The sequence below is a fragment of the Alternaria postmessia genome (assembly GCF_024291825.1).
Source record: "Alternaria postmessia strain BMP 2775 chromosome Unknown scaffold_53, whole genome shotgun sequence".
Classification (NCBI taxonomy): Eukaryota; Fungi; Ascomycota; class Dothideomycetes; order Pleosporales; family Pleosporaceae; genus Alternaria; species Alternaria postmessia.
In genome coordinates, this window is record NW_026260126.1 from 118,922 (window position 1) to 135,352 (window position 16,431).

Here is a 16,431-nt window from a genome sequence, read left to right on the forward strand (position 1 = left end):
AAAGTCGGGCAGACGTCAGTGTGGGATAGAGCCCCGCCATCCCCTCCTGGCGGACGTGCCCCTCCACTTTTCCGTCTCCGCACCTGCATCATAGCTTGACAACCACGCGCTCCCGCAACAAAGCGCGTCAATTTCCGCACACGACTCGAGCCATGTATTTTCGCCCATGGCCAGACCGTGTCGAGCATCAAGCTCGGGAAATTTCCCACGAAATTCGGCCTTGATCCGGAGTAACTGTGGCTGAGACCGCCCGGCTGAAGTATCGTGAGTTGCCTATGATGTCCGACCAGTTGCCGAGGGCTATAGCTCCCAGCGCCTGCCAAACAAATAGCACAGAAGTGTGGTCCGCCTGCCCGACTCTACCCACCCTGACTTCATAACGATACTGCGCTCCGCTTTTTGCTGGACTCGACCTTGATAGCTTTTCACCATCCCTCTCTCCAAACTTCCCCATTCCCCATACTCTTTCCCATCTTCCCTTCCCCGTTGATACCAACTTGCCATTGTAGCTTCGCCATCCCTTACTTTCACGCATTTTACATTGAACATCTCAAACATCTCACAAAATGGCTTCCAACAGTAACGAGGGAGGCCCAGCGCAGGAGAAGATCAACACCGACATTATCACCCTTACGCGATTCCTCACCGAGGAGCAGACCAAGTACGCCGAGGCGACAGGAGATTTCACGTAAGTTTAAGCTTCGAGAGAACGTCAAAATTAGAGGACTAACCATTCTTTCTAGACTGCTATGCCACGCACTGCAATTTGCATTCAAGAGCATTGCCTACTACATCCGGAGAGCGACATTAATCAACGTAAGCCAACCCGACCATTCCCAGACGAAACAGCGACTAACATGAATAGCTCACTGGTCTCCAAGGCGCGACCAACTCCACAGGTGACGACCAAAAGAAGCTCGACGTAATCGGAGATGAGCTCTTCATCACCGCCATGCGCTCCTCAGGTCGCGTGCGCCTCCTGATTTCTGAAGAGCAAGAAGAAGCGATTGTCTTCGACGAGTACCCCAACGCGCGTTACGCTGTAGCCTGCGACCCCATCGACGGTTCCTCCAACCTTGACGCCGGTGTCGCAGTTGGTACAATTTTCGCGATATACAAGCTGCCAGAGGGCGCCAAGGGCACAAAGGAGGACATGCTCCTACCTGGCACCGAGATGGTCGCTTCAGGTTTCACTATGTACGGCGCCTCTGCTCAGCTGGTCCTCACAATGAAGGGCGGAAACGTCAACGGCTTCACACTCGACACTGCATTTGGCGAGTTCATCCTCACACATCCCGACATGAGGGTCCCCAAGACCAGGTCCATCTACTCAGTCAACGAGGGTAACAGCTTGTACTGGGAAGAGCCTGTCAAGGCTTGGTGTGAAAGCCTCAAGAACCCACAAGAGGGTGGCAAGCCATACAGCGCACGATACATTGGATCCATGGTTGCAGACGCATACCGAACACTATTGTACGGCGGTATCTTTGCTTACCCCGCGGATAAGAAGACTCCCAAGGGCAAGTTGCGTATTCTCTACGAATGCGCCCCCATGGCCATGGTTTTCGAAAACGGTATGTCCTATTTTAATCACATATTGATTCACTCTTGCTAACACGTGTACAGCTGGCGGTTTGGCAGTAAACAGCAAGATGGACCGTATGCTCGAAGTCGTTCCCGAACACATCCACGACCGATCGGGTATCTTCTTGGGTTCAGAAGGCGAAGTCCAAAAGGTTATCGATGCGCACAAGAACTACAAGAAATAGGCGTCCGTGGTTGACTTGGAGCGTAAAATAGCGTACCATTGGGCTATTACTGGGATATGAACAGATACTTGCTGGTCAAGGTTCCACATTCTCCATCAACATATATAGTATTATTGAATGACGATACCAACTTTAACCTGATTTTACACTCTTCTTGTCGTGTTCGCTACAAGAACAATCAACACTCTGCTAGGGATACTAAGAACAAACATTTTACAAGAACGAGTAAAAAACATCACAGCGTGTCAAAGGGCCAGTCCTGAATATCATAAGATCTATTAGGAGTATCGACTACATGCCTAAGATCTTACATACCACATCTCCTCTCAAAGCTATCCAGTGTGTACCAGATGCTCCCATCGTAATCGTATCCACTCTCACACCCACCATAACATCTACCATGAATTATCGAGACGCCGAAAACCCGAACATTGAGAGCCAGCTTGGTATCGTAAAGCTGCTCGTGAGGTATCATACTGTTTGCGCAAAGAAAATCCATCCACAGACCCACACCCATATCATGACGTTTCGAAGACGGGGCGCCGTCTATGTTAACATGCACTAGAGTGGAACAAGGAAAAAAGAAACATGAAGAGGGGAAAACCAAACTCTGGAAATTTGAGATTGGTGCTTGGTGGCGTCCGACAATCCAGTCAAGGAGTCAGTCGCCAAGGAAAGAGGTGTCGTATCAGACTTGCCGTAACATGGCTGCAAGTCGATAACAGAGAAGAGGACATCGAATCGTGAAAACTTTTTGGGTGCAATGGGTCATGAAAGCCGTCCCGTATCGTAAGTGAAAACCGTTACCCGTGCGCCGTTCGCCGTTCAGAAAGATCATGCGACCATCGTTACTTGCTGCCGATCGAGAGATTCGCGGACCGAATCCTACTCAGTGGCAACTAGAAAGAGGTTTAAGCCTTCTCTTCTTTGATCTCCTCCTTGGGGGCTTCCTTCTCAGGCTCACCCTCTTTGTTCTTGACGTATTCGTCATAGACGCTCATGGCCTCCTCAACCTTGGCGCGGAGAGCAGCCTCATCGGAAGTACTGGGATAGTTAGTACATGGATTAGAAGAGCTTGAAACAAGAATACTTACAGGTTGATCAACTCGCTGTTGTCCATCTCGAGAAGCATACCGGTGATCTTGCCGGCGAGCTCGGGCTGCATCTCAGCGATCTTGGGGTAGAGAGCCTCACCGAGCATCTGCTTCTGCTGGCCGGGAGCAGCGCCGCTCAAAGCACCCATGTCGACGCCGGCACCGGCGGGACCGCCACGGCCGCCCTGAGGGTAGGGCATGGGGGATTGACCGGGACGAGCGCCCTGAGGACCGCCGCGACCACCTTGAGGAGGGAAGCCCTGACCGCCGCGCATGCCGGGAACACCAGCCATGGGGACTTGGGGCATACCAGGCATAGGAGCCATGGGGCCACCACGGCCGCCACGTCCGCCCATGGCCTGCTGGGCAGCCTGTGCAAGCTGCATGTACTGCTGGTTCATGTAGGCAGGGGGGAAAGCGCCAGGAGCCATGCCAGGGGGCATGTACATAGGAGGCATCTGCTGACCGTTGGTTCCGCCGCGACCACCTTGCTGGCCGGGCATACCGCCAGGGAAGCCAGCGCCACGGCCACCCTGTTGACCAGGCATACCAGCGGGGAAGGGCATCTGGCCACGACCACCAGCGGGGAACATCATAGGCTGCTGACCAGGTGCGATGAACATCTGGGGAATGCCGCCGAACTGCTGCTGCTGCTGTTGCTGCATGCGGAGCTGGTTGCGGGCCTGGATGGTGGCCTCGAGCTGGTTCTTGCGGACATCCTTGCGCTGGGCAAGAGCGACGTAGAGAGGCTTGCCCTCAATCATCTTCTGGTTCATCTCGGTGACAGCCTTGGTGGCCTCGTCGGGGTTGCTGAAGCAGACGAAACCGAAGCCCTTGCTCTTACCGAGGATCTTCTTCTCACCCTTGATGGTGACCTTCTCGCCGCTCTTGTTCTCGTCCTTCTTGTCGTCAGACGAGTCATCCTTGGACTCCTCCTTTGGCTCCTCCTTGATCTCGGCCTCCTTGGGCTCCTCCTTGACCTCGTCCTTCTTCTCGTCGGATGGGGACTCGGAGCGCCCCTCAGCAGGCATGGCGTCGCGCATGACCTTGGCAGAGGTGATGGTACCGAAAGGAGTGAACATGTCGCGCAGCTTCTCGTCGTCGACATCGTCGTTGAGGTTCTTGATGTAGAGGTTGACACCCTGGTACTTGGACTGCTTCTCAAGACGAGCGGCCTCGTACTGCTTGCGGAGCTCCTCCTCACGCTCGTGCTTCTTCTGAGCACGGCCGACGTAGAGCTTCTGGCCACGGAAGTCGGTGTCGTTGAGAGCATCAACGGCAGCGGAGGCAGCCTCGTGCTTGATGTAGTTGACGAAGCCGAACCCGCGGCTCTTGCCCTGGTCATCGCGTGCGATGGAGGCGGAGGTGATGTCACCGTGCTTCTCGAAGAGCTCACGGAAGTCCTCGTCAGAGACCTCGAGGTCGATGTTCTTGACGTAGATGTTGGTGAAGTTGGCCTTCATCTCCTCGAACTTGCTCATGCGCTCCTTCTTGGGGATGTGGTGGCCGACGAAGACCTTCTTCTCGTTGAGCAACATGCCGTTGACGTGCTTGATAGCGTTGTTGGCGGCCTCGGCGGTCTCGTAGTGGACGAATCCGTAGCCCTTGGAGTTACCGAGCTCGTCCTGAGCGACCTTGCAGCTCAAGATGTTACCGAAAGCAGCAAAGGTGTCGTGGAGAGCCTTGTTGTCAATGGCGTGGTCCAGGTTCTTGATGAAGACGTTGCCCTGGCCAGTCTTGCGCAGAGCGGGGTCACGCTGGGACCACATGATGCGGCAAGGCTTGCCCTTGATGACGGTGTAGTTCAACTCTTCGAGGGCCTTCTCGCCATCCTCAGAGCTGTTGTAGTTAACATAGGCGTAACCGAGCGAGCGACGGGTAACGGCGTCACGGCAGACACGGATAGACGCGACCTGGCCAATCGAGGAGAACAGCTCGAAGAGCATGGCCTCGGTGACGGAGGGGTCGAGCTCGCCAACATAGAGCGACGCGGAGTTCTGGTTGTTCGCGGGGGCGGCGGTGGTGGGGGTGGGGGCTTCGGCCTGGGCAGCAGCGACGTTGGTGTCGACCTGAGCGCCGTTGGCGTCAGCGCCCTCCTGGACGGGAGTAGGGTTGGCGACGTCAGACATGATGTATATCTGCGGGGTTGTGTGTTAGTTGGAGGGGTCGAAATATTGCGGGCAGAATCAGGGTCGACATTTGCAGGTGCGCTCGCTTCGCAAAAAGTTTCAGCACTCACCTAAGTTGCAACAGAAGATGTGTGGGGTAACAGAGTCGGTCCAAATAGCACTGGCTATGCGGGCGCGCTGACTCCTTCTTCTTGCGAAAAAGGTGAGATCAAGTAAGACGTCTGTCGGGTTCAAGCGACAGTGGGAGACGAAGAGTTGGCGGTGGTCGTCGGACGGGCTTTTCTTGTTGTTTTCTGTATTTTTTTGTTTCTTTTTCTGTTATGAACGGTCCACTGGGAACCGAGGGCTTGGAGAGCTGTGGGTGTAGTTGGGGGTGGTTAAGCGTTTAGGGTGGGAGGGACAGACGAGGTCGCCAGTCTTTATGCGCAGGTGTGCGATTTTTTGGGTGGCCCGGGCGTTGCGCTAGCCTATTTAAGACGGCGCAACCAAGGCGGTGAATGGAGGAACCCTGTGCCAGGTAGACAATGGCGATGAAGGGCGCAAATAAGAGTGTTGTGAAATGGCGGATCTGCGGAAGGGGGCGCCGCTGTGACGATGCTTGTTTGTGTCTGTCTGGGAAAGCGCAGGTAGGCGTAACGGCCGTTGCGATAATGGACCCTGTGTATCACATGTCAGATACGCGAGTAGACGTAGACGAAGTGGGATGGTATCCTACAGTTGATACTATGCGACGCTGTGTTAGTCCTCAAAGACTCGAAAGCTTAGGCCTCTGTTTCGGATACTTGCATTCAGAAAGGATAATAAAGAACAATTCGCACACTGTAGTGAGGGGTGGTCCTGCAGCCGACCAGCAATCCTGGGGTAGGGTGCATCTCTGTAAGACGACGCACAACATACATGCACAAGCACTACAAGCTAAACAACGACTTTCGGAGACAAGCGCAATCACGCCTTAATGCGTGTTCATGCATTCAATAAACTACCAGATCATCTTTTCAGTACAGGTCTCAGACGGGTATCGGTACGGTGCGTAAATGCTAGAAAATTCCAACCATGTCATAATCATGTCCCTACTACTCCTTCAGGGTATCGTCCCATCCGCCTTGCTCGGTGAGATGGTCTTCTACACGCATCTTGCAGTTCTCCAGGCCCTTCCCAAGTGCCTCGTTCCACTGGCTTTCGACAAGACCGACCTTCTCCTTGAGGTCGTCCGTCAATCGCCGTTCCTCGTCTGCTCTGATAGCCTTCATCTCTTGATTGACGCCTGTCAAATCCTCGCCTTCCAACAGCCTTTGCGTCTCCAGAAGTCGTGAGCCTGCAGTCATAACTCCAGTCTTGACTTCGTGCAGCAGGCATAGCAAGTTGATCTGCGATTCAATGAACTGGTATGCCGAGCGACCAGCATGTGCCAATAGAGTGTACAAATACTGCAGTGGGTACTCGTGGTAGGCCGGTGTCTCCACGTACTCCTGCGGCGGAACCAGAACCTCGAAGCCGTGCAAATTTCGAGGGACTTGCTGCACGATTTCCAGTAATCCAGGCGCAATGTCCCAGAAAGCCGACAGCTGGGCTTCGACACCGCGAGTCACGTTCTGTTCGATGACGTTCATGAGATCTTCGTAGCGCTTGAGCGTTTCCTTCTCGAATGTGACTTTGCGATCCTGTCCATCGCGTTGGAAGAAGGTTGTGGCTTCCTTGACCTTCTGTTCGTTCTTGGTCTGGACATATGGCAAGACAATGATATCTCTGTAAAGGTCGTTGCGCTCGTCTTCGAGTTCAAACATCTCCTTGTGTAGCTGTTCCCGCGCTTCGAACAGCCATTTGTGCAAGGTAAGCATTTCCAGGAGTTCTGGTTTTTCATCACCCTCTTCCTGCGTTTGATTGGGATTAGGCTCCTGCGCCTCGTTGCACAAACGCCCTTTGAGATGCTCCATCGATGCGGTGGCCTTGGTGATGCGTTCGCAGAACATGGCGTGCAGTGGGTTAGCGACTTCAGCCTGGAAGCTGTCAAATATCCACTGGACTACGTCCTGAGCTCTTTGATGCTCGCGAGCCTCGAAATCTGCTTCTGCCTTGGCCGCTTCTGCAAACGACATGACTCCATTGCGAACATTGTCTTGGATGTTGTACCGAAGTTGTGCTCTTCTGTCAGACAGCGATGCATTTTCTTGCTCTTTTCGTGCGTCAATCTTCGTCTTGAACTTGGCCTTTGTATTCTTCACTTCGTCGAGCTCCGATAGAGTTCGCAAGCTACTTCGGATAGTTGCCAGGTCAGGGTGGCTGTTATTGACTGCGGGGTGATGGCGTGGGTAGGATGGCGGAAGTGTGACGAGTCGGGATACATCCAGCTTGTGTGGGTCCGGCGTTGCCGTAGCAGACCTGGAATAGTAACCGTAAGGCTGCTGCTGTGGTGGCTGTAGATTTTCCTCATGTAGGCCGACCTTTTCGGGTGGGTATTCATTAGGTCCATACGCTGGCCGACTGCTGGATTCGCCTCGCTGATTTGGAGTGGATGGGTTCTCGCCTGCCCACTGCAAGCTCTCACGAGCTTCCTTTGGCAAGCTCATGTACTTTGATTCCCGCTTACTCCGCTCCAATCTTCTACCACCACCAACTCCAGAGGAGCCGCCGTCGCTTTCCCACCAGCGACTTGCTGACCTACCTCTGGAATCTTGTTCATCAGGAATGGTGCTCATAGCCATACTTGGGATAGGCGACAGCGAAGGATGGTAGTTGTTGACCCAAGAAGCGTCTCGAGCCTTCTGGCTGGATGCGCTGGAGGGGGATGCTGGTTCGGTATGGGGAGTGAAGTTGCCAATGGAAGATGCAGGACTGGCAGCTGTCGTCGGCATCGAGGAGAAGCGTGTATCGGGAGATTCGCCGGTTACGGAGCCCTGAGACCTCCTGTTACCCTGTCCTACAGGAGTAGCCTGGGTGTTTGGTGTAGCTGATCTGCGCCCAGAATTGCCGTACGAGCGCCATAAGTCTCTTGTCAAATCCATAATATCTCCAGCCATTGCATCAAAAGCCCCAGAGTACCGATCACGACGAAGTCGTGACTCAGTAACAATGAACTCGGCAAATAGCTCCAGTCTATCTTGGTCCGTTTCAGCTGCCATCTCCTTTTCGATGAATTGCCGATGCCGCTCCATGGAGGCACGTGCGAAAGCATGCGTGTCTGTTGGTTTTGGTGTGCTCAAACTCGAGTTTGGTGCGCCGGTATGTGCGGTACTAGGCGTTTGGATCGCCGAATCATTTGCAGCTTCTGAGCAACGGGTCAGGTCTGCTTCCCTCTCATCACCGTAGATACGCAACGGTGGAGTAGGCAGCGCTTTGGAGGGGAGAGGGACGGGTGCTTTCTGTGCTGAACGACTGAGATGTTCCATACCTGGCGAAAAAGGTGGTGTTGCAACAGCCATAGATGCAGCCTTTGGATTCGTGTCCACCCGAGGCGTAGAGTTGGATGAACCAGGATCTTCATAGAGATGGCCGCTTCTTGGTGAGCGTACAGCCCCGGCACTCCTCGGTGTGCCTTTGGTGATAGCACCACGCCGCGTTAGGCCACCTTCAGGCGTTCCCAAGTCTAGATTGGCAGGTTTTGCTGATTCTGCTTCCAAATCTTGCGCCCATGGGTTATTGCTCGGTTCGATACGCAACTCTCGAGCAGCACGACTCTCACTCCGTCGCTCGCGGATGCCTCGGGTGCTACCTTCTCCTCTATTTGGAGTGCGATACAGAGTGCTGCCCGAACCCGATGTGGTGGTCGTTGGCCCCGACGAAATCGATACGCTCCCGCTCTCTGATGCTGGCGCAGGCTGATCGGACAGATGCACAGCGCGCGGACTCGTGTCAATATGTAGACCGTGGGCGGCTGGAGACCTTGGTCGCACGCTCGCAGATTCATCCTGCCAACCTTGGGGAGTGGGTGGTATGGGTGCCAATGTTGTTTGACCGGGTCTTCTTGTTGGAGGCGCTGAGGGTAAGATCGGCGCTCGGTTTGATGGCGGTTCAGTCCCAGGTCCCATACTCTGCGATCTTGAGCTGCTGGGTGGAGGGCCCGGTGGGGGCGGAGGTAATGGCACATTCCGACTCCAGCCTCCTGCTGGCACTATTGGCGATTCGTCAATAGGCGTTCGGGTCTCGTAGCCCGGTACGCCAGCAGAGGCCGCTCTTCGAGAGGTGGGTGGTCTGCTAGGTGATTGGGTGTCGGGGCTGTACCGTCGGTCTAATGTGTTTGCCATATAACTGTAACAATGTCAGTAAGATGATATGCTACCTCACGCAAGGACATACTTTGAGGCAGCTCTCTGTGCGACCAGTCCTGGAGAAGCTGGTGCCCGCTGAATCGCATCAGAAGTACTGATACGAAGCGAGTCGATGTTGCTTGGGCCAGGACTATGATCATTGTTCCGATTCCTGAACGACGACAGACTGAACTTGGAAGCCAGCTTATCGCGCGACACTGAACGACCTGTTCCATTCCTAGGGGGCGGAGGTGGGAACTGAGGGTTCGATGTTATGCTTGTCGCGCTCGAAGGTATGACCATTGACCCAGGTCGACTGTGATATCCAGAGATGGGTCGCGCAGACGAAGGATTGCTGCTCGGGGGTGGGGGAGGTGGTGGATGGGGAAATGTGCTGGCAGACATCTGAGGTGATGATGTGTTGCTGGTGCTGAGGGATTGCGACACGTTCGGGTTCTGACCAGGCGAGTATGGAGGTGGTGGTGAGGGCATCGACGCTGTTGCGATTAGCATCACGTCTTGCCATGCTTGGGATGTTTCCAAGAACAATCTGCGCAGTTGATACGAAAAGTAGGCCACCAAGGCTTCGACACACAGGAAGATGCATATTTTGCGGAGGAAGAGAAAAGAGAGTCTATCCAATCTGCTACGTATAACACGAAATTGGGACAAAGTAGGAAGTGATATATACCTTCCATGCCTGTCACATCCTGAAGCCTCGTGGGGACTGATGTCTGGCTATGCTGAACATGCTGCCCACTGACATTCCCACCCCGCGTCCATTGCTGGGGATTGTATGGCACGGCTGGACCCGAGCCCCTCATAGCCATGGGAGAAGCAGCCGCGATGGGAGAAGGCGCATACGTCGAGGGCGCGGGGGACGGCGAGAAGGGCAGGCTCAGAGACGAGGCAGTCGCCGGTGTAGGTAGCGAGCCATGCAGGTACGAGTGGCCGGACTGAGGTGGCGGCGCGAGGGTGGTGTTGAGGAGGGGAGGTTGCACAGCGAAGCGCCTGGGAGATATCTGCGGTGCCTGGAGGTGGGCCGGGTGCGGTGAAGACGGCGGTGGAGGCAGTCGGGGCGACGGCGGCGGTGCGGGACTGTAGGCGTGCTCCATGGCTGCTACTATTAAACCTCGCGGTCTGGCAGTGTCCTACTAGATTGGTTCAGGGCTGGCTTGATGTGCCGTGCCGAAGCCTTCAGCGGCTCCAGCGAGTAGTACGGGCGAATCCTACAGCGGAGAGAAGATGGGGCGGCGTTGGGAGCTGCACCGTTGTGATCTTTGTCACCTCGCACGCGAATGCAGAGGCCGAGGCGCGCAAGGATGCTGGGTCATGCTGTGTGCCCGTCGAGTCTGAGGATGGAGGGAACGCGGCCAATTCGACGCCTGGCAATCGACGTCGATCATGTCGGGCACGAGGGTTAGCAGCTCTAGACTCGAAGCAGTATCGACGACGGAGGTTTGGCGTTGTAGCGAGGCTTGACTTTTGCTTGTCCAGCGAATGGGCGGCGCCTCATGCATACGGCGACATGGGCACTATGCACCATCCCTGCCCGTCGACAAGACGTCGGCGGCTATGTAAAAGAACATGGCCGCCATCCTCAGGCCATCTTTACCTTTGCAGCTGCACTTTTTTAACCCAATGTCAATCCAAGCCGTCGCGCAAGTGGCCGACATGTCCCCGCAAGAGTTTTGACGAGTCTCGTGACGTGTGCATCGTCTCGTCCAACATGCGACCGTTGTGGTGTTCGTCTTGGTATCCAAGAGAAAGTTCCCCACACAGGCCGATATAAATAGGCAGTGGGTCCACTCCAACATGCGCAACGGCCCACCGCCGCATGGTCTCTAAAACTCCACCACCACCATGCGTCCGCATCTCGAATCGTCCTGGGCGCCGAGTTGCTTCGTTCTGGCCGAAGCCAACGCAACTGACCCATTTATATCGAACCCCATCACCTGCCGTCCCTATAGTGTTTTCCGGCGATGCTCCTGATTATACATGATGATGCATGTCCGGGCGTTCTTGTACGAGTTGGTGATTGTGGCCACATGCCTATCATGAATTGATGCGCGAGACAAGAGGCACACAAACGACCGTTGTAAGAAGCGATTACGTGCATGCTGATGGCAGTAGTACCGCCTTCGCCAATCGTGCATCCGTAGACCCAGGTCCTGACCGCTGCGTTAGCCCCCGGACGCCGAACATGTATATTGCTGGAACCACGTTATAGATGAGTAAAGCAGGGCGTTGTCCGCACGAAGACCCGGCTGACCGTGGTTTTGTTATGCCACACATTAGCTTGCGCGTGATGAGATAATCAATCTCAATGTTACACTATATTTGCAAGTGTCGATGCCTAAGGTGATCTACCTAGGTAGGCCCTCAAGCCTATTGTAAAACACATCTATCTTGATCCGCACTCTCACGAACAAACTTAATTCTAGATATGAAATTATGTGATGTTGGTACGCGACCGACCCCAAGACTAACTGGGTACCCAGCACGGAGGACTTTTACCTGATTTATTCGAGTCTTGAGCCTTCAATGCCTGATTGATTAGATTTTGTTGAACTGCTGAAGTGTAACAAGTATGATACGGCGACTGGCAAGAACATGGACCTCGTCACTCAATGCGGAGATGCGGTTTATCTGCTCGAGATCACATGTACCTGGAACCCTAAGCACTACAGTAGGTAGACAGTTGTTCAAATCATGTATCTTAATATTCTATTATCTAATAACACTTACGTTGTACAGCCACGTCATTGTGTATGTCTACCATGGTACACGTGAGGCCGAAGGAAATGCCCATGAACGCCTCGCTCAAGTGCTCAACCCGCAAAACATGTATGAGCTAGAGCAATTATGATTGCCGCTCACTTCTTGTCATCCTTCTCTGGTTCTGGTGCTGGGTCGTCCTCGTCGTCCTTGTCCTTCTTCCTCTCCTCTTTCTTCTTGCGGTCTTTCTTGAGTGCCTCCTGCACATTCTCGTCCTTCTCTTCCTGCAGCTCGTCCCACTCAACATCGTACTCGTTGGCAACAGCCTTGATTTCCTTACGAAGGGCATTGCCATCCTCGATCAGGACCTCCCATTTGCGCAAGTCGAAGTTGTGTTGTTGGTATAGCTTCTGCTGTCGACGAGACACGGTAAAGTTCATGGCAGAGCGGTAACTGACTTCACGGTTGTGGTAGAGGAACCACACATAACCACCGATAAGAGTAGAGAGACCGACAAGGTACTGTTTAAACTGTTAGATGGATCGAGGTTGAAAAAGTGGCCATACTTACTGTAACGGGCTCCATGACATCCCAGCCCAGCTCGGTCTGGAATGTGAGATAGTACACAACACACCACCATCCAGCAATACCGACAAACCCAGCCCTCGCAACGTTCTTTGCCGCCTTCTGCGCCAGGTCGTCGCACTCTTTCTTCACGGTCGCCATCTCGCTGATCTTCTTGGATGTCTTGCGTAGACGCATTCGAAGATAGTAGGTCCTGTCGTTGAAGCTGGGCACACCAACCCGAATCTCCTCTGGCGCACCTTCAATTTCAATGGCAAATTCCTGTCCTCGAGCAGCATCACGGATGAAGTCGCCGATCTCGGTGGAAGAAGACCATCGCACAAACTTGCGCGCGCCTTGCTTGTCTGCCGGCGCTTCTTGGCCCTGTCCAGAGTATGACTCGACGCCGCCCTGTCCAGGTCCACCTCGCAGCTCATCCGCTTGTTCAGGTGTCTTCCTATCCTGGCTGTTGATCTTGCCTGTTTTGTGTGTCTTCCCGTCAATGCGGATCTCATCGACCTGTTCAAAGTCCTCTTCGCCGTCCTTTTCACTAAGACTTTCGCTATCGTTACTGACTGGCGTGCTCTCTACTTCCTCTGGCTCAGCATCCTGCTGCATTGAGTCTTCGGCGCGGAAGTAGACATTCGGCTGTCTGTCTCGGCCCTCTTTATCTTTTATGCTGGGGAGCTCAGCTTGTATCAAGCGTTCGAGATACGAGATGGGTTGTTGTGGGTGGACGAGGAGTGCTAGCGGTTCAATGTCCTTGCGATCCGTGTTCATATCGCTTGTCGTGAGTGGCAGGATGATCTTGAGCATCCGGGATGGCGTGGTGAGCAATTTACCTGCCCTTGTTAGTTGTCGAGTACCCCCAAATAGTGAGAGGCATACCCTTGGTCATTGCTCCAGCGCTTCTCTGTCGCGCGACAGGCGGCAAGTCGCTCCCCTCTCTGTGCCATGGCGTTCGTATTTGCTTGCCCTTGTCTTCTTGTAATTTCTTTGCAAAATGATCCTTCTCTTCCTGTGTGATGTTCTCATTGAGTTCTGAAGCAGGCCGGGCGTTGGAGTTGCTGTAGTCTCCGAATTTGTCACTCTCCTTGTCAACGCCCCTGGGCTTGGTCGCGAAGCATCGTAATTGTGACGGTGTTCTGAATTGGGTCGATATGCTAGGAGAGGTGCGTGTGAATAGAGGCGCGCATCGAGCGGTCGGGAATGTTGAGGCGCGTGAGAGCGTCGCCAGCGCGGCAAGTCGGTGCTTCATAATCGGCACAGGGATGATGCGTTGCCCGAAAGGATCGGGTCGCGACAGGAATACACAAGAACGCGAAGACGTAGTTCTGTCGACAATTCAACAGCTGTCAAACCAGGGGACACATGCACGCGACAAGCAGGGTTGCAACATCAACATCTTGGACGACGTCATTGCTTGTAATGAAGTGGCTCAGAGGTGTGGCTGCGTGGCTGCGAAATCGCCCTCATCAACATCAGAATGTATGAAATCTCCCCAGTCGCGTCTTGTAGATAGAGTTGATTGGCACACGTAAAATGTGATCACAGAGTCCCGTTACAACGGATTGAAGTGCTCAATATGAGCGCAATGTATCATAACTTCCTGGAAGGTTTTGGGTATGACCTACCCAGTTGGGGTTTTATCTATACCTCCTGCACCGCGTGGCAAGCAATCCATTTAGAGCACGTACAACACACTCACACGCATGTCTCCATAATAGGTCCTGTGAGAGCGTAAGGCCAGTCTATCACGAAACGTTGTCGGGCCTACAAAGAGAGGGGTTCACGAAGTTGTGCGATCGACAACCATGCCCAGGTGGCCTGCGGCAAAGTTTTTATGTTTAAGGTTTTGATGCTCCACGACCTCGGTGAAGACTAGAATCATTGTCTCGGCAGCAACGGACATAGAGCTTCCAGACGACGGATAAAACATTATAACCGATTCTTTGAACTGTTGAACAGACGTTCCACGTACAATGAGGCGAGTGTTGCGGCTTTAGCGGAGATATTGGACCCAACGTCATTATACCTGCGAGATATTGCGGGCACGCTAATGCACCTGGCTGACCATCCTCAACGCGTAGCATACCGAACATATTCCGAACGACTTTATGGAAGTATTTAACAGAGTATTGTATGAGCAGTCTGTTCGACATCAAGCCAGATCGAAGACTTCGACTCTACCCCTATCACGCGACTTCCACTCTCTTTAGCAAAACTTATTGAACCAACTCTATCAAAATGGTCAAGACATTTCAGTTCCAGGACGTCCAGGTCCAATCGCCAGGCTTCGGTTGTATGGGTCTCAGCTTTGGGTTGGGTACCAACCTGAGTTTGGAGGAAGCAGAACCTGTCCTTCTCAAAGCCATTGAACTTGGCTGCACCTTCTGGGATACTGCGGTCGTGTACCAGGCTGGTGTCAACGAGAAGCTTCTCGGAGAGTTCATCCGGAAGCACAATGTCCGCGACAAGGTCTTTAGTGAGTATACACCCGACAGCTGAATCAATTTGGAAGATGGCTGACCTTTATTCACAGTCGCTTCCAAGTGCGGTATTGCTTGCCTTGATGGAGAGTCAGGTGTGACAAACAGCCCAAGTCACATCAAGAAATACATCGACGGTACAATTGAGAGACTTGGTTTTACTCCTGATCTCTACTATCTTCACCGAATCGACCCCAACACGCCTCTGGAAGAGTCTATCCCTGCACTGGATGAGTGCCGGAAGTCTGGCAAGACCAAGTATATCGGGTTGTCTGAGTGTTCCGCTAACACGCTGCGGAAAGCAAACTCAAGTATGTGGAGTATTCCGTTAGTCTGCAGTCCGCTAACTTAGCAATCAAGTTGCCAAAATCGATGCTGTCCAAGCAGAATACTCTGCCTTCGAGACACTGCATGAAACCGACGGTCTGATCGACACCGCTAGGGAACTCAATGTGGCCTACGTCGCCTACTCTCCACTTGGCCACGGCTGGCTTGTGGATAACTTCGACTATTCCTCTCCAGACGACTTTGCACCTGACGACTTCCGTCGCTCGGTCCCCAAGTTCCAAGGCGAGAACTTCTACAAGAACAAGGCAATTGTCGAGGAGATCAAGAAACTTGCTAAGAGAAAGGGCTGCACAACACCTCAGATCGCGTTGGCATGGGTTGCTGCCCAAGGCATGATTGCTATCCCCGGAACGACAAAGGCGAAGAGGCTGGAAGAGAATTGGGCTAGTAGGGACGTAGAGTTGACAGACGAAGAGAGGAAGGAGATGAGGAAAATTGTTGACCAAGCAAAGCCAGCCGGTAACCGCTACGCACCTGCACAACAGGCTATGGTTGGGCATTAAGAGATTGGAAGGCGATGAAGAGAGCTAAAATCTCGAGAGTTGACATTGTACGCTGTGTAGAGAGTAGTAGGTAGAGCCCAACGAGAAACAAGCGAAGCTCTAGTTGTTACCTCATGACGTGGATACGTATTTCCGGGCATTATTGTATTCTGACGACGCCTCTCGTGAACGAGCTCTAGTCTCCAAGAAGCAAAGATGTGTAGACGTGTAGTGCATTTTCTCTAGCAGCCAACACCTGTCACTAGCGCAAGGGGTAGCCGCATGGCATCGCTTGCGGCAGACCGATGATCCTCCCCGCTTTCTCTCAGCTCGCATGGCGCAAGCCAGCTAGAACGATTGTTGTTTGTTGCGTGGCGTCTACATTGTTAGCTATATTCATAGACAATGCAGTGAACTTGGATAAAGTTTGCAAACGTCGAAATGCTCCACTGCAGCAGTCGGCGACGTTGTCCCAGTACTTTGAGCACGCAATCGACAATTTCCACCAATGGTCCGTTCAAAGTAAGCGGCCTTGCGACATTACCAGTACTTTTAGATCCCCGTCGCAGGTTTCAGACCTGCCGCGGCCCGTGG

The 16,431-nt window shown here is 53.4% G+C and overlaps 5 protein-coding genes across 5 annotated transcripts; 2 read left to right on the top strand and 3 right to left on the bottom strand.

Annotated features, from left to right (window-relative positions):
* Window positions 1-566: 566 nt before the first annotated feature.
* J4E82_007624 (uncharacterized protein) lies at window positions 567-1,769 on the top strand (the record flags this gene model as incomplete). The annotated part of the gene is made up of 4 exons (XM_051733868.1): window positions 567-688; window positions 744-816; window positions 866-1,574; window positions 1,627-1,769. 4 exons carry the CDS (start codon window positions 567-569, stop codon window positions 1,767-1,769), a joined length of 1,047 nt encoding a protein of 348 aa, XP_051586393.1.
* A 911-nt stretch (window positions 1,770-2,680) lies between these two features.
* PAB1_1 (Protein phosphatase PP2A regulatory subunit B) lies at window positions 2,681-4,992 on the bottom strand (the record flags this gene model as incomplete). Its single annotated transcript, XM_051733869.1, has 2 exons — window positions 2,681-2,813; window positions 2,864-4,992. 2 exons carry the CDS (start codon window positions 4,990-4,992, stop codon window positions 2,681-2,683), a joined length of 2,262 nt encoding a protein of 753 aa, XP_051586394.1.
* Window positions 4,993-6,065: 1,073 nt separating this feature from the next.
* Window positions 6,066-10,351, bottom strand: J4E82_007626 (uncharacterized protein; the record flags this gene model as incomplete). The annotated part of the gene is made up of 3 exons (XM_051733870.1): window positions 6,066-9,237; window positions 9,286-9,733; window positions 9,928-10,351. The coding sequence occupies 3 exons, from the start codon at window positions 10,349-10,351 to the stop codon at window positions 6,066-6,068; spliced, it is 4,044 nt and encodes a 1,347-aa protein (XP_051586395.1).
* Window positions 10,352-12,112: 1,761 nt separating this feature from the next.
* Window positions 12,113-13,776, bottom strand: J4E82_007627 (uncharacterized protein; the record flags this gene model as incomplete). Its single annotated transcript, XM_051733871.1, has 3 exons — window positions 12,113-12,475; window positions 12,525-13,360; window positions 13,407-13,776. 3 exons carry the CDS (start codon window positions 13,774-13,776, stop codon window positions 12,113-12,115), a joined length of 1,569 nt encoding a protein of 522 aa, XP_051586396.1.
* A 989-nt stretch (window positions 13,777-14,765) lies between these two features.
* J4E82_007628 (uncharacterized protein) lies at window positions 14,766-15,858 on the top strand (the record flags this gene model as incomplete). The annotated part of the gene is made up of 3 exons (XM_051733872.1): window positions 14,766-15,003; window positions 15,061-15,318; window positions 15,368-15,858. 3 exons carry the CDS (start codon window positions 14,766-14,768, stop codon window positions 15,856-15,858), a joined length of 987 nt encoding a protein of 328 aa, XP_051586397.1.
* Between the last annotated feature and the right edge of the window lie 573 nt (window positions 15,859-16,431).